Source organism: Anser anser (assembly GCF_964211835.1).
Source record: "Anser anser genome assembly, chromosome: 2".
Classification (NCBI taxonomy): Eukaryota; Metazoa; Chordata; class Aves; order Anseriformes; family Anatidae; genus Anser; species Anser anser.
The window spans coordinates 116224075-116237564 of record NC_139721.1 but is presented as its reverse complement, the minus strand read 5'-3'; the positions used below and the strand labels follow the sequence as shown (position 1 = coordinate 116237564).

Here is a 13490-nt window from a genome sequence, read left to right as displayed (position 1 = left end):
GGACTTGTGTTAGTTAAGCCTCAAATTTCAGTTACATGAGTAGTTTTGCTTAAATTATATCATTTCCTTTTACCACTAGAAAAATCTTTATAACATATTATGTAAATGTTTAGTACTAAAGACACTATTTTGAATAATAAAATAATGCTAAATTATTAACCACATTTATCTTTGCTGATCAACAGAGCTTCAGTGAGTCCTGTTTATTAAACTCATTTTTGTTCCTTATGTGTGTGCTTAAGGGTATAAAATTATGGAACAAAAATAGCAGTAGCATTTGTGAAATCTCCAGAGAAAACTAATAGTGTATTTCACAACAGGGAGAACAGCTGGAGAGTCTAATACCCACCTCCTCCAACCACATAAAAAACAAAATTCTGGCAGACTAACTAAGATTTATCATAGAATCACAGAATGGTTTGGGTTGGAAGGGAACTTAAAGATCATCTAACTCCACCCACCCCCTGCCCTGGGCAGGGACACCTCCCACCAGACCAGGTTGCCCAAAGCCCCATCCAGCCTGGCCTTGAACACCTCCAGGGATGGGGCATCCACAGCTTCCCTGGGCAGCCTGTTTCAGGGCCTCACCACCCTATGAGTGAGGAATTTCTTCCTAACATTTAATCTTAATCTACCCTCTTTTAGTTAAAAACCCTTTCCCCCTGTCCTATAACTATCTGTTCATGTAGAAAGTTGCTCTCCATCTTTCCTATAAACCCCCTTTAAGCATTGAAAAGCTGCAATGAGGGATCCCTGGAGCCTTTTCTTCTCCAGGCTGAACATCCCCAGCTCTCTCAGCCTTTCTTCATAGGATAAGTTGCTCCAGCCCTCTGAGCATCTTTGTGGCCCTCCTCTGGACCCACTCTAACAACCCCACATCTTTCTTGTGTTGGGGGCCCCAGAGCTGGGCGCAGCACTCCAGGTGGGACCTCACGAGGGCAGAGCTGAGGGGGACAATCCCCTCTCTCGCCCTGCCGGCCACCCCTCTGTTGATGCAGCCCAGGACGCAGTTGACCTTAAGTGCTGCAAGCGCGCACTGCTGGCTCGTGTCGAGCTTTTGACCCACCAGAACCCCCAAGTCCTTCTCTGCAGGGCTGCTCTCAATGAGTTCTTCTCCCAGTCTGTCCTCATGTCTGGGATTGCCCCATTGTAGGTACAGCACCTTGCACTTGGACTTGCTGAGCCTTATGCTTATGCACAAAAATCTTATACTTATTATACTAAAGCATACCTATACTCCAAATTTCTTCCTAATTTTGCTGCAATAAAGTGGCTTTCTCTGTGAAAAGCCTTGATTATTTTTTGTTAACGTGACACTAAGCTCTGTATTTTTTCTTATGCAATTACCAGTTTAACAAGTAACTACCTTCATTTGACATTCCTGCAGCTTCCTTCTTATCATTGTCAACATCCCAAATCTCTCTTCCTACTTTTATGGTAGAAGCAGGGAGAATAGAAGTGAGATAAAAATGTCCCTAAACTGAAACTGTGTTCCTTGTCTCCTGGGACCATCCGTCCAGTATTTCCAATAAAGTAGATTTGCTAGCAGAAAGTAAAAATATACTGGTCATTTACACGGTGAGATACATCTAAGCTGAAGTTCCAGTTACACAGTTTTGGAACTCGTAGGTGAAAATCGTAGAAGAGGAGGACGGGCAGTACTAGTTCAGATAATGCAGGCGAAAAACCCACGCTGCCTGAAGAAAGTTCTGTAACCTCTAAGCATGTGAATCAAGATCTACCCTTCTGAGCAAAGATTTGACATCTGCACAGTAAAAAGCAAAAACTGTACAGAGATGATAACAGAGAAGTAGAAAACAGAAATGAAAGTCCAAGATTAATGATCTTTTACTGAAAAGTTATTTTATTAGATTTTATATATTATATGGCACTGTACGCTAAACAAGGCTCTGACATCCATTCTGAGGAACCTCACAACAAGCCATGATCAATGGATTAGCATCTATCACTCTGTAGCACAGAGAAGCCATCCATTTGATTAACTGTAGTCAGGAATATGTGTGTCAGCAGGCATCGGTGTCAAGAGATACAAACCAAACTCAAATAGCAAAAGCACAAACAAAAGTTAAAGCAAGGAAACTGACGAACTTCTAATTCAGGATATTCAGGTAATCCTGCAGATTTCTGAGCAAGTGGCCTCAGTGCACTGAGAGAGAAAGATGCTCCTTTCTCCTCTGGCATCATACTTACATATATTCAGCAAAGCTGGGAAAACAGATTCTGATCTAACCTGCTGTTTGCAGATGGTATTGATCTGGCATGAGGAGGAAAACGTAGCCAGTGAGTATTTTATGGCAGGGATGAAAGCTAATTCAATATTCAGATATGAAGACAATAGAATAGAAATAATATTCATGCATGACATTAGGCTAATTAAAATATTATAATCTCTTTATCAGATTACTCTTTTTATTCTAGTGGTCCACTGGTGTCAGCTTCCCTGTCATTGCACATGAAAATCCCACAGAGACTAATTAAATTTTCCTGTCTTGCCATAAGAATGCAGGGGATTATTTTTAAGTCCTATTTTAACCTGTATGGTTTTATCTAACTACAATGGATAGGATGTGAGCAAAAGCACAAACATGCCTATGTCACCTTCTCATAGCTGAGTCTTTCTCTGGGGTTTGGGAAGTGTACGCCAGGGCCTGGAAACAAGGGGACTGTGGCCTTTCTACCAGAAGTTTGTCAACTGCAGTGGGGATTAATCTAGATATATCATAGCATTTGGGTATAGATGAGAAGAGAAACAATGACTTCATAGCTAGAACTCAAGAAGAGAAATCTGAATGTGGTTTTGACAGACTACCACCTACCAGTCTTTCTGAGAAGGTAAAAAGGCAACTGCCAGCTCTGTGTGCTCTATAGTGACATAGTAAAAACGACCAAGGACAAATGCAATGATGTGGGTGATGGATTCGCATAGATGAGAAACAGCACCATTTGACATAGTAGCCAGAGCAAGACATCCCACAGACTAATGTAAGAGATACATCTTAGGGCTGATACGTGTCCGTCTTCAATGTGCAGAATCGAGCCAAGGTGTAGTTAAAAAAAAAAAAACAGGCACGCCTTTTAAACTTGGTAATTTCAGTGAAGAACCAGGCACATAACATCAGAGGCTATACTCCCTATTTGCTTTGTGATTATTAGTTCACGGAACGAGTAGGTAATGCTAAGTGAAAATCGATCTGTTAGAGAGCAAGCTGTTCGTACAGCATGTATTTTCTAAGCATCTCCTTCTGCTTCAGAATATTGAGAACATTTGCATGAAAATAGAAAATCTTTGTTTCTAAGGAGCCTGTGTTCCTCTGCTGGTTGTTCCACATGTCAGGTTTAAGGCTTGAAATCTGCATTTATTCCTACTTGTATAACCCTGCATGGACTCAGTCCCTGGCATCATACAGTTAGCATTTATGAGTGCTAAAGTCCTGCTGAAAGCAGCCAGTGGCCTTGTTCTTATACTGACTTTGCTGGATTAGGACAAGAGTGCATTGGAAGTTAGAAATCGAACCTCTGACTCCCTTGACTTCCATGAAGTTACTCCAGCTTAGCAGAAGTATGACAGAGATGCCCAAGCACTGGTCTTGGGTTTTGAGCTCCTAATTAAAGCTCAGACAATTGCTGCAATGTCATACTGACTGTGGCCATTGTTCGGAAAATAAACAGTGTGAACTAGTGAATTTCCTAGAAATGAACAACATTTTGTTTCCTTTTAATTCTGGATCCTAACCCAGAAATGGCTGACAGATTTTGAATCTGCCAGCTGAACCTCACACCGTCTGTTGTTTTGCAAATCATGATGATGTTGGACTGATCAGTGGAATGGGAAACGTAACCACCTTCCCTTTGACATCTCAAGACAGTTCCCAGTTCGAGGAATGGATGGGCATCAGGCTTGCTGTGTCTGCTTGGATGACTCAGCCCCACTCACTGGCACTGACACTACCAGAAAGAGTTAATGTGGTTCTGCTGACTCACGGAGACAGATGAATCTCTTTTCCCAGTTTGATACACAGTAAAATCGTCTCACTGGAGAAGGGACAGCAGGCAAGGGTTCCCAATCAGGAGCATGCATATGACTAGGGTGCAGATCACTGCAAGTGGTACCCGAGAGCTGCCTCAGAACCAAAGGGTCTTTGCTTGAGAACACCAACAGCTCGTGCAGCTCTGGGAGCCCAAATCTAAGGTGTGGATGCAAAGTCTGGAGACAGGGAGGAGTTTAGTTTTTGCTGCTAATTTTACTGATGTTGTTGGTACTGCTGTGCTTTAAATGTCACCGATCTGTCTCATGCAGCATCTCCAAAGCATTACAATTCCTCCCAGCTTGCTCTGCCAAGGCTCCCAGCCAAGGCCCGTGCATCTTCCTTATTGTAATCTCCTCTCTGGCTAGAGCACCTGGAACTGTCTCAAGTTCATTTATTTGGGCACATCACTCTGAGTTTTCCACACTTCTTTGTCACAGTTCTCTTCCACTACTCCAAATGCAAACTCCTTCTCATTTTCAAAGCCCTTCGCAATTCAACCCTGCCTCATACCAGTCCTGGGATTTGTTACCCTTCCACAGGACCCACCTTTGCTTTGTCGATTGCAGCCTCCATTTTTGCTTCTCTAGCTTTATTTTACTCTTCCCTTTATGACCAGGGACAAACCAGCAAAGTGGCAACTGTAGGCTCCTTTAAAATGCCTTTGCTGTGTATCACATAGCACTGAAGCACAAGCTCACTAACAGGAAAGCAGAGGACACTCAGGGCTGCAGGTTGACTCAGGAGCTGCACACAGGATCTGTATCACAGTCCCTCCATTGGTCTCTGCTTCTCATTAATTTGTGTTCTGGCAAGGTTCTTTGGGATACAGAGTGTCATTAACATTTTGCGTTTGTGTGTCTCCCGTGCAATATGGCAAAACAACTGTTAATTGACCTGTGAACTAGCTTGTCTTCCTCGCTTGTGGAACAGGATTGCTGTCCAAGTGTCTCATAACTTCCTAGGAAAGCATGATTTTACATTTTATAGCTGTGTTTTAAAGCCACGGAGAAATTGAGGCCGCACTGGAAGCTCATGGGAGTGCCAAACCTGTACCTCCTTAGTACAGACTAACACCAGACTTCTGCGCCTGTCTTCCTTTCCTGCACAGAGATAAATAACAGTAAAGGCAAGCCCTAGGGCCACGTTCAGAAAAGGCTGGGAAACACTCAAAGTATTTGCAGAACTAAATGCTTTCCAGGGAGCTATTTTTCAGTGTGTTGTTACAGTAAATGTTTAGATTTTCCAAAGACAACCTCATAAAATGGTCATTAAGCAATGCTATTTTATGTACAAATATTTTGCAGAACAATTTAATATGTAATCACACAAAATGTTCTCGCATGCTTAGTGCCTTCACAGCATCAACATTAAACAACCATTGCTTCAGCTAACATCTCTTGTCCTTCAAGAATGGCTGTGACATGCCAGGGTTTGCCCAGAACCACAGGGGGTCATTCAGATGCCCAGAGCATTTGAACTATCTCCCCTAACAGGGAGGTACAGATTTGCGCTTTGTGAACACACAAAACTTGACACAGGGTAAAAACCACCCTGCAATGGCCTTTAGCAACCTAGCAGAAAGCAGTCCCGTGTCCCATTACATTTGTAATGCTGTAGGCAGGCTAGATATAACCAACTTACATTCTAATTTTTCTATTTTGTGATTACCTGTAATCACTCTGGTCTTGTCCTAAGATCACCTTCAGCTGTGGAGGTGCAAAGCTTGTTCTTTGGACCACTTCTTCTCTTATATCCATTTTCACTGATTCTTCTTTTTCTGACATTTCTTTCTGATCTAACTTCGTCTAAAAGCCTCAACCTATATACTGCATGCTGCCAAAAAAAAAAAAAAAAGCTATGAAAGTCTATTAATACATTCCCTTTAGCATTCTCTGCATATATTTCACACTTAGATTTGAAGCAGTCTTTTTAGTCTGTGCTAGTACAACACACAGTCTATCAAAGTTCTGGAGATGAGCTCCTACGTGCTCCTCAAAGCTTAGAGAGGCCTTACACTGCAACCCCTCTATCTTACTGATACCACCTGATCTGAACAGTGTTTTCCTGATTTCTAGTAATTGTATTTGCAGCTGGATTAGACTTTGTAGTAACTGTCATGGATAATTCTCTGTCAGTACTACTCGTTTTGGACTTCTGGTGGCAGTTGCTTTCTCTCGGTCCACACTCCATCGGCTGTGTGGTTTGCAGGCCGTGGGAGCCCTGCTAGAGCCCATTTCCATGTGTGCTGGTTGAACAACCTAGGCAGGCCCTCCCTGCTTGAGCCCCCTTACCTTCCTGGCCACCCTGCCCCACGCCCTCAGTTCTGCCGCACAGCCTCTGGCAGGAGCGTGCGGTTATGTGGATAAGAGGTTAAAGACCGGGGAGTTAAGATTGGGCTGAAAATGTTTACCATACTTTAATGAAAAACGGCACGTATATCAAAAGTATTCTAAAACAGCACCTGCCCTGGCTTTTTGATGTAGGTCATTTTATGGCTTCAGGGACATCTGTGTTTGTGTAACTGAGAGGGTGGTGTGGAGGTTTATAGCTGCTGCTCATACAAATGCATTTCAGATGATGAGCTTAGTGTCTTTGCTGAGATTGGGTGCGTTGGTTTCTCTGGAGGGATTATGACCTTGTTCTCAGCCTGCTTGCCAACTGGCTGTTCCCTTTGTCTGGGCTTCTGATATTCATATAAAGAGTGGTACAAAGTGCTGGCTTGTTCCGTGCAGCGCATGATCTCTGTTTTCTGCAGATAAATCTTTCTGACATGATGTAGCAATAACAAGCCGCTTAGTCCAACCAGCTTCTATTATCAGTTTCTGGAGTTTCAGAGGCCTTTATGTGCTTCATTGCAAATACTTTGACAAATCTTTGAGAACGCTGATCAAGGAGGAGGAAAGGATAGACTGTGCTCACAATCAAAGTAGCACATCAATGGGCAATAAGGAAACATTCCTTAGCTCCTTGCTCAACCAGCAATCCACTGATTCTCAACCACTGCTCAAAGAGTATATTCTGCCATAAGATTAGCTCACTCACTTTGCTGCTCTGATATTCTCCCCCTACGTCAGCTATGAAACCATTAGCCAACCAAGACTTCGAAGTCATATCACAGAAACATTTTTCCTCCGCTGGGTATAAGTATCTCTCTCAGAACAATCCCCAGGATGATTGGATCCAACTCCTTTCACAGAACTGAAACTGCTCTTTTCTGAGAGGAGTCAAGTACCAACTTCTTTTCCTGACCCTGCCTCCCTCTTCAGCTGTTGACTGGGAAACTCTCCTTATTTACCTGGCATTTTCAGAAATTGGTAATGCATTGCTATACTTAGTTGCTCCTAACATCTTTTTCCCTGCAATTGACAGTCGGTGTCTTTCCACTGAAAAATACCTCTGTTATGGCTGCGTATCCAATTCTTTACTGCACTGCTTTCCCTTCTTCTCTCCCACATGCAACTTTCAGAAATTACAACCTCAAAATGGCATCCTTTATAAAGAAAAGTTCCACAGCTGTTCCTTTTCCTCAGTGTAGATCAGCATAAGTTGGCTGAATTGAGGATCACAAGCTTTTGAGTTGAACGAAGTTACGGATTTGCTTCTGGAATCTATACCTGTTTACGGTCAGTTTCCACCAGCTGCAATGAGACTTTAGGCTCTAAAACAGTAGCCTCATGAGTTGCAGTTTTAATGGCACTTGGGCAGAAATACTTATTCTTGATTTAATTTTACTTAAAATATTTCACAAGCAATGCTTTAATAAAAACGCTTCTTAGAAGTGTCATTAAAATGACTCTTAAAGACTCTGATTGTCCTTTACTATTAGTCTTCATCCTCCCAGCAGCTCTGCACTGTGTCACATGAAACTCCTACTCTCTTGTTACTTTATTATTCCCTTCTAGGATTTTAACATTATAGCCCACTTCACACCTCCTCTACCATGCTGACAAATGCTACTGTGACCTATGGTGCAAATCGCACTTCTAGTTATAACCAGAGCATCAAACCCGCAAAATCTACAACATGATCCGTCTCTGACTTGGTCATCCCCTGATTTCTTTATGCTTCAGCATCCCCAGCCGTAAAAGAACTTTGTTCTTTGAGATTTATGGCTGAAAACCACAGAACAGAGCTATCTATTAGTGCTATTTATAAGGAGTTTTCAAGTGTGCTGCAGCCTCTTTGGATGACTGAAACCATGCCAAGATTAATTATATCTGACAGATCTAATAATGAAATATTTGTGAAAGGTCCTGCTGGACAGGGGCTATCAACCAACGATCTAACTAACATACTTTCTTCTTGTTGTATCCACTTGCTTAATTACTCCTTTATGAAGAGGAATAGATATGAGGCACCGTCTCCAACCTCAGACAAACTGCCCTCTTTCAGTTCTTTGCTAAGGTAGTCTAAATGATGCTAAACTGTTGATTTAGCATTCCTGTGGCAGGTTATTTTTTTTTTTTTTTTTTTTTCAGGAAAAGGAACAGCTCAGCTCTCTGTCCCCAAACCTCTTTGCAACTAGCCCTTACTGCATTCAGCTGGGTGCTGGGAGTTCAGACCAAAAGAGCTGAAACTGCTGGAGAACATTTGCCACTCACACACTGCAAGTGTTCAGGAGCTAATCCTATTTATGAAGTTTTGCTTCATTTCCAGTCCTTTGCACCAAAATCCCAATGCAATGCAATTTGTACACAGGAGTGACTGCATGGTTTTGGCATTATTTGCTACATGCTAGCCCTCTCTTTATCTGTTTTTGGGTCTGCAGACACACTACAACAGAAGCGCTGACAGCCACACAAATTCACAGGACTGTGTATATGACAAAGGGCATCAAAAGATGCATGTACGGGTACATTCAGGTGACAAAAGTATCAGAGAACTCTTGAATAAAAGACATTGAAATAGAACTGGAAATTGTATTAATGGTATTGTAACATCTGAGCAAAAGCCCACTGGAATCGGACAGCTTGCTTTGAACGCTTCATCAGGCATGTTTCTCTGTAATAACCCAAACTAAAAACCTAGCCAAACAATAAACATCTGGTAGACAATACCCTTTGGACTAATTTGGGATCAAATACAAATTCATTTGGTGCTCAGGTCTCTTTTGAATAGAAAGCAATCAACTTTGGGTTTTGTCATGATATATTAGGCAAGGCTTTGTAGAGAAAACTGATTCACTACATTCATTCATGTGAAATTATAGCAAATCTAAAATTTACTCCCTACCCGCATTCACTACCCTCACTCAGCTGAAATAGTTGAGGCTAATATTACAGTAAATCATTTTTCAAGTGAGAACATGTCCATGTGTCACTTCACTGTGACTCTGACACGGGATCAATGCCAACCTCGAAGGAGCGCCTTGTGGAGTTTACATAAATTGTCCCATATATACTTGGGAAAGCCTAGTTTTTGTATTTATGTCTCCATTTACTGACTGTCTAAGCAAAGGCTGCAAAAGCGAAGACTCACAGTCCTGGATACTTGCCAGGAAAATGTAACTCTAGCCCACCCTCTGCCCAAGGTAAAGGCTAAGAAACGTTCATTTGTGTCATATCAGCTGTGTCTCTTCCCAAAGCTCCGAGCGTCGAGCTGCAGCACAGCCAGCCTCAGGCTGTGTCAAGAGTAATACAGCCAGCACAGCCGCGACATAAGCGGGGGTACCTAGCTTGATTACAAACTCTCCTGATTATAAAGCAGCCTCTTGAAAAATTCATAGGAGTCTCACAGCTAACGCGCTTGGTAGCTCCGCGCTGCTTGCAACAAGCTCCCGTGTTTAAGCCTTTGCTACGGGGGTGCCAGACGGGGGGATGTGACTCCGGGAGCGCGCCTCAGCCCGGCGGCGGGGGTGAGCCCGGACCTGCAGGGCGCCCCGGGAGGGGTGCAGACACTGCGCTGTGTCTGACAGGAAAAAAACCCGCGCTCCGCGTTTCTCCCCCAGCCCCCGTCGCTATAAGGCCGGAAAGGGTGTAAAGTCGATTCCTGGCTGCGACCCCTTCCCACTCGCGGCCCCCCACAGCCTCTTTCCCTCGGGGCCGGGCGAGGCGGCAGGGCGGCGGGCAGCGGGCCGGGGCCGCCCTCCGCTCGCTCCCCGCGGTGACGGGGCGCCCACCGCAACCCCCCGGTGCTGCGGGGGCGGCGGCGGAGCGGGGGGCTCGGGCGGGGGCCGCACTCGGGGGGCAGCAGGAGCAGCTCCGGGAGCTGCCGGGCCGGGCTGTGCCGGGCCGGGGGCGGAGGAGGCGGGGAGGGGGAGCCGCTGCCGTCACCGAGGCTCCCGGCTCGCTCGCCCCGCCGCCGCGGCAGCCCCAGCCCCGCTCCCACCCCCTCGCCTGCCCCCACCCTCCTTCCCTCTCCGTCTCTCTCTCTGTCGGCGAGAGCGGTGTGCTGCTCTTCCCAGATGGCAGCCGGCAGCGCCATGCAGCCTCCCGCTCCTCCTCCTCCTCGCCCTCCTCTCCGGCTCTAAGTCAATGCCATGCTGCCGCTGCTCCTCCCGGCACTGCTGGCCGCCTGCCTGCCACCCTGCCAGGGCTGGAGCCCCTCGGCGGCTGCCGGCGGGCAGGAGGAGCAGGAGCAAGAGCTCTTCTTGCCCCCCGCCAACTCCTCCTCCCGCTCCTTGGCCGGCCTCGAGATGGACCTGGACGGGGCAACGAGCAAGGAGGAAGGCAGCACCGCCAGCCCGGGCACGCCGGCTGCCGCTAGCCAAGAGCCTTTCCCTTCTGCTCCCACCTCCTCCGGGCAGCAGCAACAGCAGCAGCAGCAGCAGCAGCAGCGGCCCCAGCCGCAGGGGCAGCCGCAGCCCGCCGAGGACCCGCACTGCAATATCAGCGTGCAGCGGCAGATGCTGAGCTCGCTGCTGGTGCGCTGGAGCCGCCCGCTGGGCATCCAGTGCGACCTCCTGCTCTTCTCCACCAACAGCCACGGGCGGGCCTTCTTCTCCGCCGCCTTCCACCGCGTGGGGCCGCCGCTGCTCATCGAGCACCTGGGGCTGGCGGCCGGCGGCGCCCAGCAGGACTTGCGCCTCTGCGTGGGCTGCAGCTGGGTGCGGGGCAGGAGGGTCGGGCGGCTGCGGGGCGCCGCGCCTCAGCCCCCTGCCGCCTCCTCTTCGTCCTCCTCATCCTCCTCCTCCTCGTCGTCGTCGTCGCTCTCCTACCCGCCGGCGGCGGAGCCCGGCCAGTACTGGCTGCAGGGCGAGCCGCTGAATTTCTGCTGCCTGGATTTCAGCCTGGAGGAGCTGAAGGGGGAGCCGGGCTGGCGGATGAACCGTAAGCCCATCGAGTCCACCCTGGTGGCTTGTTTCATGACTCTGGTCATCATCGTGTGGAGCGTGGCCGCCCTCATCTGGCCGGTGCCCATCATCGCCGGCTTCCTGCCCAACGGCATGGAGCAGCGCCGCAGCACCAGCACCGCCGCCACCGCCGCCGCCGCCGCCAAGTAGCCTCGCCCGGCGTCCCCTTCCCTCCCTCGTCGTGTGCTGCCGAGGGGCGCGGGCGGCCGCCCCCCGCCGGGCCGGGCCGTGTCGCGCTGCCCCTGCCGTGTTTTTTATGTTTTAAAGCGTCTTAAAGGTGTGCTGCGGGGCGCGAGCGGCCGCTGGGCGCGAACGGCCGTTGGGCACCGGCCGACCGTTGGGCGCCAACGGGCCCCGCCTGAGGGGAGCGGCCTCTCCGCGCCCCTCGGCCCCGCCGCCGGAGACGACCAGATCCTGTGTGCTCGTTTTCTACCTTTAATACCCGTTTTAAACGAACCTTTTAGTAAAAAAGAAAGAAAAAAAAAAGCCCCCCCCCCAAAAAAAAATATTTAAACGTGGAAAATAAAATACCCACCCGTTCAACCGCATTCGTTGTAGTCAGCAGCTTTTTTGTATATGAATACAGTCCGAGCGAGTTTTTTTCTTTATTTACCAAAATAAGTCTCTCTTTTTGGCGGGATCTAGAATGAAACAGTCTGTATATTGTAATTGCCGAAGTTGAACTTTAACGAACCTTTTACACTGTATTTACACTGTTGAGATAGTGTGTAATTATTGTAGCTCCACGTTACTTGGCTTTTAATACAGAGGTTTTCTTTCTGGAGCCTCCTTAGCCTTTTGTGGGTCTGTTTCTGCCAGGCTGGACAGGAAGGTTCAGCCGACCTCCCCATCTCCAAGCTGGCCACGAAGCTCGTCTTTCCGTGCGAGAGGATGTTACCGGGGTTGTTGGTGGAAAAGGGGAATGACAAGCCCTTCCCAAATGGTGTTTGTTCTATTCTTGGAGTAGATTTAAGTCTGTATGCCTATCTGGGATGAGGTGAGGTGGGATGCAGAACATCTGCATCCTCAAAAGGTGTTTGCTTAGCACAGCTCCAGGACTATGGCTTTCTTGTCGGTTTGAGGTCGAGTGGCTCCGATCCTGGGAAGATCAGGCCTGCTCTTTGAGATGTATTAAGAGGAGCACAGTGGCGATTTTCTGACTTCCACAAGAACATTCCTCAAAAACAGCTCAGCCCCAGCATATTTGTTGAAGACGTGGTAATACTGTACCGCTTTTTCATCTACAAGTCCATAGGGCTGCTCACAGGTTGCCTGTGGGGTGGAGGGAGGGGCGGAACTGCAGGTCCACAGCTAGATTACAGCCGCCACTGTGCAAGTGAGCAAGAAAGAAAGGTTTGCAAGATTTCTTCTTTCCTGTCCAAGCAGACAGTTGCATAGCCTGAAATACCACTCGGTGTATCCTTGCAACTCTTTAGCCTTATAAGAAGTTGTTTCTTTTGCCTTAGACACTATTAGTCCAGCTGAAGTTTCTGAAACCAAAATGTAAGCTAAGTGAGAAAGGTTTGCAATAGGAATTCTCATTCCTTTGTCAACATCAATGTATTTAATTTGTTAGGAACACATAAACTCACTTGAAGGCTAATTTGATGTATTTGTAATGTTGTTTTGTTCCCCATGTTTTGGTGGAAATGACTGGATGAAAGGTCTGGAAAGATTAAATTTTTAGGATTCTGTAGCTCAAGGACTTTTTTCTTATTCTTTTTTTATTTGAGAACCAAATAAAAAAATGCATGCTCTATGTGTATACTGTCTGGAAGAAAACACAGACAGAAACAGATTGGTAAACAGCATAAATAAATTAAATCAAGATTTTAAAATCTTACATGTTACTGGGCTACCTCTACATCCACTTTTTCTCTTGTTGATCGTAACGGGCGTTCACTTGAGTAAATGTTGCATTGGGTTGTTTTTGGGAAGGAGAGTCCAGTCACCACGAGAAGTACGCATTTGACCTGTTGATCTGAAGGGCACGTTCCCCTGTGTGCTTCGTTTGCGGAGCCCTGCTTTTTCTTTCCGCGACGTGAGAAGCGGATTGTTATTTCCGCCTTGTGAGAATTGTTTTGCACAGAAACACAACGTGCTAGAGAGCGATTATTTGCCTACAATGCCCCGTGTGAGGGGGAAGCCCT

At 46.8% G+C, this 13490-nt stretch overlaps 1 protein-coding gene across 1 annotated transcript; it reads left to right on the top strand.

Annotated features, from left to right (window-relative positions):
* The first annotated feature begins 10367 nt into the window (after positions 1 to 10367).
* Positions 10368 to 13183, top strand: TMEM158 (transmembrane protein 158). Its single transcript, XM_083825000.1, has one exon. The coding sequence runs from the start codon at positions 10528 to 10530 to the stop codon at positions 11488 to 11490; it is 963 nt and encodes a 320-aa protein (XP_083681126.1). The 5' UTR covers positions 10368 to 10527; the 3' UTR covers positions 11491 to 13183.
* Positions 13184 to 13490: the final 307 nt, after the last annotated feature.

Bases quoted from the DNA above. Each gene is read 5' to 3' on its own strand.
- TMEM158 (XM_083825000.1), top strand. From the start codon at position 10,528: ATGCTGCCGCTGCTCCTCCCGGCACTGCTGGCCGCCTGCCTGCCACCC.